This window comes from Bombina bombina, chromosome 3, assembly GCF_027579735.1.
Source record: "Bombina bombina isolate aBomBom1 chromosome 3, aBomBom1.pri, whole genome shotgun sequence".
Classification (NCBI taxonomy): Eukaryota; Metazoa; Chordata; class Amphibia; order Anura; family Bombinatoridae; genus Bombina; species Bombina bombina.
The window spans coordinates 666,392,969-666,406,372 of record NC_069501.1 but is presented as its reverse complement, the minus strand read 5'-3'; the positions used below and the strand labels follow the sequence as shown (position 1 = coordinate 666,406,372).

General features: G+C 35.7%; 1 protein-coding gene across 1 annotated transcript in view; it reads right to left on the bottom strand.

Annotated features, from left to right (window-relative positions):
• Nucleotides 1-1,415, bottom strand: part of YWHAG (tyrosine 3-monooxygenase/tryptophan 5-monooxygenase activation protein gamma) — a 79,651-nt gene extending 78,236 nt beyond the window's left edge. Inside the window, exon 1 of the mRNA XM_053707412.1 lies at nucleotides 1,036-1,415. Within this exon, the coding sequence (XP_053563387.1) occupies nucleotides 1,036-1,122 (87 nt within the window). The 5' untranslated portion in view covers nucleotides 1,123-1,415. The remainder of the gene's footprint in view (nucleotides 1-1,035) is intronic.
• Nucleotides 1,416-13,404: the final 11,989 nt, after the last annotated feature.

The following is a 13,404-nucleotide window of genomic DNA, read 5'->3' as shown; positions in this document are numbered from 1 at the left end:
TATTGAATATTTATATTTAGAGCTGGCACATGCAGTTTCAAGAGAATATATATATATATATATATATATATATATATCTAAACAACCAAAAAAATGGGTTTTGGAATACAGGAATCTAGGCATTCAAATCCAGATTAATGGAGACAATATAAAACCTTTAGATTGGGAAATGGGTGATTATATATATATATATATATATATATATATATATATATATATATATATATATATATATATATATATATATAAAATATTCCTTAACCCACATGTATATGTTACAGTTGTAATATACTTAATGTATACAGTATGTATACAGTTACAGTATATATATATATATATTTTACTTAACCCACATTAATATATGTTACTGTTGTAATATACTTACATACAGTACATACACATATATATATATATATATATATATATATATATATATATATATATATATATATATATATCTCTCTCAATATCTGAAAGGGAGGGGGGGTGTTGAAGTCAAAGAGTAGTATCTAAGACTCAAGATCTTCCATCAACCTCCAGGTACTCACAAATTTATGTTACATGATCTTGAAAGTAATAGGACATCAGGAGTCACCGCAACCCAAATCCTTAGATTTTGCATTATTCACAGTCACATCTTACTTGGACAGAAGCATGCATTCTTTCTTGCTATTTATGAGCACCCTTCTAAATTGTACACATTTCAGTAACATTTGTAATAAATCATAGAGAGGAGAGTTGAGTTTGGGAATACACAATAAGATACACAAGCAGCAACCATATATGTACTACATGAGACTGAAAAGCCATCAGGGATATGGCAACGAACAATGAGCATCTCTTATAAAAAAACGTTGCTTTTCAGTCTTATCTGACATTCATTAAACTAAGATCAGACTACCCGTAAGATAAAGTGTATTTGAGTGAGCTAAAAACTATATGCATGACAGTGACAAATGTGACAGCATAGTGCTACTGTCATGATACCCTACACCGCACACCCTCACCTTCCCTACCCCACCCCACCGGACTTACGGCTTTCATTGCAGCCGCCATGTCGTCGTATCTCTCCGCTTGCTCAGCCAGCCTGGCTTTCTGTACCAGCTGCTCACGGTCCACCATAATTGCTGTTAAGAGTCAGGCGGCTACTATAAAAGTGCGTCTGGTACCTAGGCTATAACGGTGTTTTCGTAAAACAGTAGCGTGCGAGTATAACCTAATGAATTAGCTGACAAAGGCTTGGCAGCGTAACTGGAAAGCAGATAGTTTCCTAAGACTCGCCCTAGTTACGTTATCGCTATTTTACTACAACTGTCACTTCTACTGTCTTCTGCGGACAGATAACGGTCGCACAACTGGCCGGTTTCTACTTTGCTGGCTGCTCTGCGCGTGTTTTCAAGGTGCCACCCCTCTGCCTCTCTGATTAGTTCATCTTGTTTACGTCACCCTGATGTTGTCTTCACCGCGCCTATCCCAATGACGACCGCAACCGTAAAAGGGCAGCTGTCGGCTCCTTGGCTCCTAAGAGGTTCTTGGGCGTTGGTTTTGGGCTTACACATTACGCCAACTGGGGGCATCGCGATGCATGATGGATTTTGAAGTTCTTTTGTGCTTGCGGTATTCATGCTAGTAGAGGGAAACGCCTTAGCTAATCAATTACAATGCCCATCGTGACACATCCTTTGACACATCCTTTCTTCGTGTATCGATATCATATATTTTCTACCGTTACTGAAAATGTTCTCAGCATTATAGTTATAACACGTTAATGCACATCAGATTACATGATTTTTGGGCTGGCCTCTGCAGATGTGACATTTTTTCTTATGGGGACACACATGCGCTGTATTAAAGATCTGTCCCATCAATGATTATGATTCCGGCGAGCGTAAGTGCAGTACAAACTCAACCATTCTAAAAGGGATGAACTAAAAGTAATGACAAGGGTGAAGGGATATACTAAAAGGAATGGCATAATGGAATGCCCATATACTTTAATGGGATGTAAATATGGTTGCCAGCTGTTCTGCACAAAAATACTGGACAGTCTGTTGGTGACTGGGCAAGATGGTAGATATGGTCCAAATAATACCCGACCCCCCAAAAAAATCTCTTCCTTAGCCCCGAATCTTGATCCCAGATGTATAATTTTGACAACGGAGCAGTCATTTTACCCCTTGGCTGCCAGTAGCATGCTGATCAATCATTTTACCACTTCAGCTGCCAGACAGTAACACATAAACAAAAATTATTTGACAACTTGGACTGCCCCCACTTCTTTCTGCTATATATTTGCAGTACATTGAGGCAGAGAAAACCTTTTTACATCTAGCTAACACACAGGGACTTTAAAAAAACTGGACATTTATGTGTCCAGTACATTGAGGCAGAGAAAACCTTTTACATCTAGCTAACACACAGGGACTTTAAAAAAACTGGACATTTACGTGTCCAGTAATTTTGTGAAGATTGTACTGGACAGCCTGCTTAAATACTGGACTGTCCAGTTGAACACCTGGCAACCCTAGATGTAAAGTTAAAAGGGCTATAGCAACAAATGAGACATATCAAATAGACTTTCACCAGATATGTTCCTTAAATAAAGTAGCATGTACTGAAAGTGATATTACGTGGGATTATAGCTACTTTCTATGGGATGACAATGGTGAATGACAAGATGGAATGCCCATATACTTTAATGGGATGTAAAGTTAAAAGTGCTATAGCAAACAAACTATGAGACTTATCACACAGACATTTATTGGATATTATCTAAAAATACAGATTAATTTGAATTATACTTACAAAATTTCCAGCACTTGAGAAGTGCCACAAATGCCTTCTGAACTGTTAGCAGCCGTCCAGCTAGCTGAATTGTACCAGTACTGCTTCAATATTATGCTGTGTGAAACAAAAAACACAAAAGTGCCACAATAGTGTGTATCAGTGTGATCACTACCAATAGCGCAAATATTGAAATGTACTCACAGGATATGGGGCACTTGAGAAGTGCCACAAAGACCTCCTGGACACTTATCAGCTGTCCAGCTCACTGCGTTCACCGGTATCCTCTGGGCTCAAATGTTCAGGTCACAAAGGCTCCAAAAAAGCACCTTGGGATTTACCTTCAGCTCAGTGTACTTATCAGTGCATATATGGCCAGGAAAATTAAATGCCAAAAAATGCCGTGCTACTCGTATAATAAAAAAATGTTTATTAAAAACAATGTTACACAACGCGTTTCCCGGTTTCTAAGACCGCTTCCTCAGGTGTATATTTAGAAACAAAGTAGCAAAGTTTTATAGCCCTTGTCGGCGTCTATCCCGACCTAGGGCGCATGCGTGAGCAACTTCAGGTTCATTAGCCAATCAGTGCCCTCGCAAAACCATAATGTTATTTATTTAGTTAATGTATTTAGATATCTGTATACACGTAATATAGAGAAATGCATATATCCATTATTGTATCCATGATTTGTAAATGCATGATCAACGATCTTTAGCCCAATCTTAGTAACCTCGAAAAATACTGAAAAATGGGGCGAATTAACAGTTTAGGTAATACTTAGACACTATAATGTAAACACCGACACGTACGATGTGTTTATTTACAAGGTTAAACCCCACTAATGAACATCGGGAGCTGATTTCAATCCCTTTATACATACGATAGTTAGAGGCATAACAAACCAAGCCCCTGGATAGTAACCTATCAACTTTCAGATGGTTTTCCGAGGGCACTGATTGGCTAATGAACCTGAAGTTGCTCACGCATGCGCCCTAGGTCGGGATAGACGCCGACAAGTAAGATTCTTTTGGGGGATTGGCCTGCTGAAGTTTTAAACGATACACACCATTTGGCGCCTCTTCTCTTTTTCTTTTTTAACAGAACCTGTGACTGCCAACATCGATTTGGAATGAGTCTGCTGCCTGGAGATTTTCTAAATATCTCTTAGAGTGTGGACTATCTTTTGTTTAAACCGTCAAGGAGATAGTCATATCATTGTAGTATATTACATATACAGTATTTTCTTTTAAGTCTTATCAATTTATATATATATATAGGTTGTTACTTTGTTTTTACACTACTTATTGCATTGATACACATCATAGCAATTAGTGATAGGTCTCACAATTATCACTTTGTTGCAGTGCATAGCACATCAATACTGGCAATACAAAAGCAGCTAGTATATGAGGGCGCCTCTAATTTCATTTTATATTTTATCACTTGATGATTTTTGGCTTTTGTTAGAGAGCGACCGGAGATTTATTAATTATTCACTATAATATTTTTTGGTGGGGATAATTACAATCACATTTTTATCTTACACATAATCAGAATAATAGTTCAATCGGATACTATTACAGGGCAATTCTATAGATTGCTCTTTCTATCACAGTTAGCACTTTTGTATATATTATTATTATATAATTTTTCTTCTTTGTTTGATAGCTTGCAATACAATGCAAAGCAAAGAACAAAGAATACATTTTCGTCACACACTGAGTAATTTAGACACTCCACTTGAGGAATTATCTAGGGAGGATGAGGAACTCACTTTTACACAACTTCTACACAAACTTGAAGAAGCTTTAAAATGTGAACATAGACACTGGTGGGATATTGACACTTTAAAAAAATATAAAGCAAAAGGTCATATACCGAGAGGATTAAGGCTATCCAAAGTCTGCTCTTTTACACATGATAATGATTTAACGATTAAATGGCCAGAACAACTGACAAACTGTTCACTAAAACTGATAGATTTATTAATAGAGTTTAGAAGCACTCTTTTAGCTAATATAGAGATTGAAATTGAGAAATTGCAATCACTATTAACTAAATATGAACAACATCCTGAATATGCTGCAAAAATTAAGGAGGTTACGGAAAAATCTGACTCATTTCAAAAGAAATTAATTAAAATAAAAATAAAAAAACTAGCAAGAGATGAAAAAGATTATCTGGAGGGGTGTATATACAAAACCCAGGAAATAGACAGCATAGGTGAAACAATAAAGCCCACTTTAGAGAGCAATTCCACACTGATAAATCGAAGAGACCAGACAACGGTCAATTCCCCTAATTGGGAAAAGGTACACTATTATAAAAAACCTAAAGACAAAAAGAAAAATATAAGCTTTAAAGGGAATTACAACTTTAACAATGGAAACAATTGGCAAAAAAGTCACCAACTAGATAGTGGTTACAAAAGAGAGTATACCGAGAAAAGGAAGGGATCAGAAAGTCATATGGGGAATTTTCACCATAATAACTATAGAAGAAGAACTGAATCCCCTAATGTTCAACAGGAATTTAGAGAGTCTAATAATGGCAATCCCATGAAGGATTCTAGGAAATATGAGGAACAGAATAGATTTCACCAAACATATAATCCTAGATCTGAAAATGGAGAAAATTACTTTGAACCTGGAAACTCTCAGGTTTTTCAGATGCACAAACGACAGAATTTTTATCAGTCAAACCAGAGAAGGTTACCTATGCATCTGAAACAATTAGACAGAACGCCAATAAGGGAAGAATACATTCCATTATCAACCCCAAAAAAGAGAAGCTACGCAAGCGTGGCTGCAGAGGTAGAGCAAAATCAACCAAAAAACAAAAACTCGCGAAAATGAAAGAAGGTATTTTCAATTTATCCAGTCATACATTAACTAATGAAGAAATTTGTGTTTTGAGTAGAGGGCTTTCATTTTGTCCCTCCAATAAACACAATATGTTTGAGTTATTTGTTGACCTTAATAGGTTTGTTAGAAAGTTAAATTTACAAAGGTATTTTTGTGACAAAAAATTAAGGTCAACAAATCAGATTCCTATCATCACAAATGACATGCCTGAACGACCTGTTAGGGAAATTGTATATTGTGATCCTGAAGAATTTTGTGATTCACTATTTGATGATTACATACACTCTAACCTCGCACCCAGATCCAATTATAATCCCCCCACTACATGTCCTAATATTACTCTTTTTCAGAATTTAGTACTAGAAGATTTTGGAGCAATGAATTATCAGATCAGTAATCACAATTTGAATGTGTTTGAACATAAAGCTCTTTCCAACCTGGCCAAAAACAAAGATCTAGTCATTAGACAGGCGGACAAGGGGGGAGGGATAGTTCTACAAAATATGCCAGATTATATTGCAGAAGCAAATAAGATTCTGTTAGATCCATGTTATTACAGGGAACTTACTTTTAACCCCACGTTGACATATATGGCCAGACTCACTAAACTAATAGATAAAGGCTTTTCAGAAGGGATTCTAAATAAAAAAGAGAGAGATTATCTGGCACCTACATCCCCAAATTTGGCCTATTATTACCATCTTCCGAAAATACACAAAGACCCAAACTGTCCACCAGGGAGACCCATTATTTCGGGTATTGGAAATCTAACTTGCAATTTATCGGAATATGTAGACACCTATCTTAAAAAAACAGTTATGGGCCTAGAATCCTATATTAAAGATACCCCAGATCTCATATCCAAGATCTCTAAAATCGAAAAAGCAGGGCGTGATCTAATTTGGTGTACATGTGATGTATCCTCCCTATATTCAAATATAAGTCATGATCTGGGCTTGGATGCAATAGATGAATTTTTAAAAAGGGATCAATTTCTACCTTCCAATCAAAGGCAATTTTTATTGGAGGCTATATCTTTTGTGTTAAAACACAACTATTTTGTATATCAGGAAAGGTTTTTTCTACAAATGAAGGGAACGGCCATGGGCACCAGGTTTGCCCCTAGTTTTGCAAATTTGTTTATGGGGATATTTGAGGAGCAATATATTTACAAGTCTCCTATGGGGGCAAACCTGGTGTTCTATGGCCGTTTCATTGATGACCTGTTACTAATATGGAATGGTACAGAGGAATCTGCACAGGAATTTATTTCATCTTTAAATAACAACAATATGGGCCTAAAATTAACATCTAATATAAATAGAAACACCATAGAATTTCTGGATTTAGTTTTAAGCTGGGATAATAGTGGACGAGTGACCACAAAAACATTTTTCAAATCAGTTGACACAAACAGCTATTTAAACTATAAAAGCAATCATTATAAGGCTTGGGTGAACAATATACCGTACAATCAATTTTCTAGGATTCGTAGAAATTGTACATCTTTAAACACTTTTGATGATCAGGCAGATATCCTAAGGTCAAGATTTCTAGAAAAAGGTTACCCCAGAGACCTGGTAGAAGAAGGTTATAGAAAAGCTAGGATCAAAGATAGAGATGAGTTTTTCATTTTTAAAAAGAAACATGAAGGCACTGAAAATAAAAATATTGGAGAAAAAGAATCTGGCAATGCAAAGTCTAAGCTTAATAATTTAAGATTTATTACCAAATTTACCAGTAACCACAATAAAATTAAACATATTCTACGCAAACACTGGTACATTTTACGCAATGATTGTATTCTTAAAAATATTTTGGAGGAGGTCCCCATATGCACTTTTAAGAGAGCTCCAACTCTAAAAAATAAATTAACTCCGAGTAAGGTGGTAATGAACAAATATACTAAAGGGGGAAATACAAAAACAATTAAGGACAACTGGCCTATTGGAAAAAGGGTTTTTTTCAAGTGTAATCGGCCTAATTGTGGCCTTTGCAGGAAGTAGGTTAAAATTTCAATCTTTTTCCACAAAGGAAGAATTTGAGATAACCTCTAGATTCACTTGCGACTCTAGTTATGTGGTATATCTCCTTGAGTGCCAATGTGGGATTCAATATATCGGTAGGTCCTCAAGACCCCTAAAGAAAAGGTGGGGGGAGCACAACAGAAACATAAAAAATGGGGTTGTAAATCATAGTGTCCCACGACATAGTATAAACTGTCATGATGGACAAACAGATATCTTTAACATTTTTCCTTTGGAATACATTGCTCCCAAATGGGGTACAAACAGGCTGATCCACCTTAGACAGAGAGAGACATTTTGGATCTGGAAACTCAAGACTCTCACACCACATGGCTTAAATGAAAATATAGACATGGCTGCTTTTAATTGATTTTTAGGATATATAAATATAGAATTGCATTAGATTTGTTGACGAGGTAATCTTCATTGACAAGAACACTTGCAGCTAAACTGGATTCAATATATATTGAATATGTATATATACATATATATATTGTCTAGCATTACGAAATTAATCATGAGTTCTGGCAATAAGATATATAGATTATAACTAATAGATATTATTGGTTTTTTACTTTAGGTTTTTTACTTTAGGTTATTTACATTTTATTTTATTTTTAATTTCATTTTATTTATATGTTTTTATTTTATCATTTTAATTATATATGGATTGGTTAAACGATGTAGATATTGAGATCTGGTTATCACTGTAGAATTAGAACATGAAGCATCTATGTTCTATGTTAACTAAATGAAAATGTATGTTACAACATAATGTTATTTATTTAGTTAATGTATTTAGATATCTGTATACACGTAATATAGAGAAATGCATATATCCATTATTGTATCCATGATTTGTAAATGCATGATCAACGATCTTTAGCCCAATCTTAGTAACCTCGAAAAATACTGAAAAATGGGGCGAATTAACAGTTTAGGTAATACTTAGACACTATAATGTAAACACCGACACGCACGATGTGTTTATTTACAAGGTTAAACCCCACTAATGAACATCGGGAGCTGATTTCAATCCCTTTATACATACGATAGTTAGAGGCATAACAAACCAAGCCCCTGGATAGTAACCTATCAACTTTCAGATGGTTTTCCGAGGGCACTGATTGGCTAATGAACCTTAAGTTGCTCACGCATGCGCCCTAGGTCGGGATAGACGCCGACAAGGGCTATAAAACTTTGCTACTTTGTTTCTAAATATACACCTGAGGAAGCGGTCTTAGAAACCGGGAAACGCGTTGTGTAACATTGTTTTTAATAAACATTTTTTTATTATACGAGTAGCACAGCATTTTTTGGCATTTAATTTTCCTGGCCATATATGCACTGATAAGTACACTGAGCTGAAGGTAAATCCCAAGGTGCTTTTTTGGAGCCTTTGTGACCTGAACATTTGAGCCCAGAGGATACCGGTGAACGCAGTGAGCTGGACAGCTGATAAGTGTCCAGGAGGTCTTTGTGGCACTTCTCAAGTGCCCCATATCCTGTGAGTACATTTCAATATTTGCGCTATTGGTAGTGATCACACTGATACACACTATTGTGGCACTTTTGTGTTTTTTGTTTCACACAGCATAATATTGAAGCAGTACTGGTACAATTCAGCTAGCTGGACGGCTGCTAACAGTTCAGAAGGCATTTGTGGCACTTCTCAAGTGCTGGAAATTTTGTAAGTAAGATTCTTTTGGGGGCTTGGCCTGCTGAAGTTTTAAACGATACACACCATTTGGCGCCTCTTCTCTTTTTCTTTTTTAACAGAACCTGTGACTGCCAACATCGATTTGGAATGAGTCTGCTGCCTGGAGATTTTCAAAATATCTCTTAGAGTGTGGACTATCTTTTGTTTAAACCGTCAAGGAGATAGTCATATCATTGTAGTATATTACATATACAGTATTTTCTTTTAAGTCTATCAATTTATATATATATATAGGTTGTTACTTTGTTTTTACACTACTTATTGCATTGATACACATCATAGCAATTAGTGATAGGTCTCACAATTATCACTTTGTTGCAGTGCATAGCACATCAATACTGGCAATACAAAAGCAGCTAGTATATGAGGGCGCCTCTAATTTCATTTTATATTTTAATTTGAATTATAGCTGCTTTCTATGGAATGACCAGGGTGAATGGCAAAATTGAATATCCATAGACTATAAAGTGATGTAAAGTTAAAAGTGCTACCCTTGTCATTCCATAGAAAGTAACTATAACCCCACATTATCTCACTTTTAGACTCTACTACTGTACATGTAAATTAAAAAAACAAACAAACAAATATAACGGATAAAAGATACGAGATCTCAGGTTATTTGAAAAAAATGCACAGAAGCCCATTTTACATTGACTTACATAGACATACTATACATGAACTTACTCTCATTTAGCTACATCTACGTACAAATATCATCACATACATACAGAAATCGATACATACAAACAATATACAGCACATTACGTACACAAAACATTTTTTTAATATGAAATTATCACAATTTCGGTACTTTTTCTGAGAATGACATGACGTCACTCACTTTACGCTCAACAGAAGTATTGGAAGTTTTTTTTCTTTCAATTTCTAGCCTCCATTGACTTCTATGGGGAATACGTGCTAGTGCACGCGACCAGTCTCTTTCCATAACGCACACAATAATTTCCTCTTTTAAAACTTGTAATGGCAGCATTATAATTGTGGCGCTACATCATTCATTCTTGCGTTGGTCCTGCAATGACAAATAGACCAAGAAATATGCTATTTGCCACTGCAGTTATGTGTTTTACATATGTAAACATCACTACAACATCAAAATATTTTATGAAATTACATAACATCAACTATAAATCACGATCAATTTTATCATCACCAATACGAAATCTGTTTCAAGATTTAAAACATATTTAAACGGACATAAAAAATACATTTTAAGCTTTCATTATTCAAAAACAGTAGGCAATTTTAAACACTTGTCTCTTGTACGTCTATTATAGCATTTAATTTATTATCTTCATATGCTTTGATGAACAGCATATCTAGATAGGCTCACCAGATGATGATTAATGGCTGCACATAGATGCCTCTTGTCATTGCCTTACACATGTGCATTGCTATTTATTCAACAAACGATATATAAACATTTACATCATACAAGTACATACAAGGTTGTTTAACATTGGATTCTCTCTCTGAATCATGAAAGAGAAATTATGGCTTTAGTGTCCCTTTAACATCACGATTTACTCATAATATACCATTAGGAATTCCGTAGAATAATAACATATCCTTATAAAATATTATAGTTGTCGCTTTTTTGGAAGGAACAACAATAAATGAACAGCTGTGGGAGAGAACCACAATACATACATATATGTACATAACTGTTAGGCTGAATGTGTTACTTGTAACCTACTTATTATAGGACCACTCAGTCTCACACCAAACTGCAGGTTCTGAATAGATTTAACTGAGAACCTTGTTGTGCTCATTGAACTGAGGGTCACTACTGCTTGGTAACAGAGTGAAAATGAGTCTTCCCAGGTTATGCGTAGTATGTAAATAAACAAACAATGCAGGCTTAGTGGTTAATATATATACAGGATAAGTCTGACTTGGTTAATAGGATAGCTGAGATGATGAGGTCAGTACTAAACACATTTAATCACAGTTCATGTTAATGCAACATAATGCGGTCAGCAAATGTTTATGCAGCATAAAGGTAAAGCAAACTGAAGTACGGTTTCAAGCAAAGAGAGAGTTTGCTCACACAATAGTCCTGAAATACAGGAAAGATATTGCAACCTGATCTGTTTAGTTTAGGCAATACGGTTATAAAAGAGAGATTACCGTTTTTCCAAATATTCAAATATACACACTACGATAATTGCAGTTCATGTACTGTTGTTGAAAACTTAGTACTTTACCAGTGATCCGACTACTGAGGATTCCTCTCCCAAAAGTGTTTACCTTTATTGTAGACCGAGAAGGGTTAGAGCTCTATGCCTGGGAGCTTGTCTGGAGAAACAGCTGAGGCGATTGCTGTGACGTCACACGCTGCAAGCGTGTGACCGAGGTGTACCGTAGTGTCAGTATATTTATAAGAATATTCAGTAGTGCTCTCCAAATAATAAATTAGTCTATGGCAGGGCTATAATACAATACATTTAATAATTATCCTTTAAAATATAAACCCTCAATCAATATGCCTCTACTAGAAACCATAAAATTAATATAAATATCTGAATTATTTTATTTAGTTAATATCTATGAACATATTGGAATATATTTGTAATACCAGAACATGAAACAATATTATATGCGTTTAAAGCTATTAAGATACCATACATGCTACACTGGTTCCTCTACCTACAGATCTCGTCGGCTTTAACTAAATATTTGTCTCATGGCACTGGCCAATCCCTGACCCTGTTAGAAAAGATATGCAACACCCCCTTTAGAGGGAAACACGTGATTTCACAAATATATATATATTGCTTCAAGAGTCAAGAATCGTCACTAAGTCTTCCCTGATGGACAGATGGGAGATAGATATAGGACGGAAAAGGGAGAGTGGGATAAAATACTACTAGAAACTGGTAAGGGATTGCTGAGTGCAGATATGAAAGAAAATTGTCTGAAAGTGGCTTTCCGATAGTACCTTACTCCTGAGCGGACAACACACTTTATCTCAGCAAGTGCAGGGACTTGTTATAGGGGATGTAAGGAAAGAGGGACGTATAGGCACATGTGGTGGGACTGCACAAAAGTGCAACCACTGTGGATGAAGCTATCGGAGCTACTCAGCAACATACTTGACGAAAATATTACTTTGACGATAGCCCAGGCACTCCTGAATGAAAAGATAAGGACGTTCAATTCAGCAACCAATACTTTCATTAAAAATCTTAGTACATGCTTGCGAATCTGTATAGCTAGACATTGGAAGGTGGGGGCGCCTAGTTGGGGAGAGGTAATAGACAAAATAAAAGACACTTATATAATGTTAGAACTAGCGGCATGGTCTCAGGGAACTAGTGAGCAGTTTCAAAAAGTATGGTTTTACTGCATTTTGTGAAAAGATAACTACTTATAGGTCCTTGGGTACGGATGGAGAGGAGGGGTGGGGGCAGATTCAAACAGGGCGTAGTAGAGAATCCCAGACATCTGACACCTGAATATCTGAAAGGAGACAAGTTACTTAGCTAACCTCTGTTATAAGCCCATTGATTCAACTTGGAGTTAGTATAAATTCTTGGAAACACCTGGGGGGGGGGTATGGGAAGTTTTTATGAGTTAGGTATGTTATGAATATTATGCATAAACCTAAGTTATTGGACACATAAGGATGAGATGGAATAGAGCCTTTATAATTTTGTTAAGGGGAGACTGTATAAGGAATTTCTAAGCTATGTATTGAGGATCTAACTGCATAATCCTGTTCATCTTTAATCCTATGAGATATTATGTAATGTGTCCAATGAAAAGTTAATACAAATCTATTTCAATTAAAACTATTAAGATATGCTATACTTCTTACAAAGCCCAGAAAAATTTACCTTTAAAACCAGCCTTATTTACAAATAGCCTTTCATTCAATTAACACAATGGGATTCTAATTAAGATACTCAGCTATTTACCCACACTTTACTCTAACACAATTCTACTTTAAAATATCAAAATTTTCACAGATAATTTACTTAACATC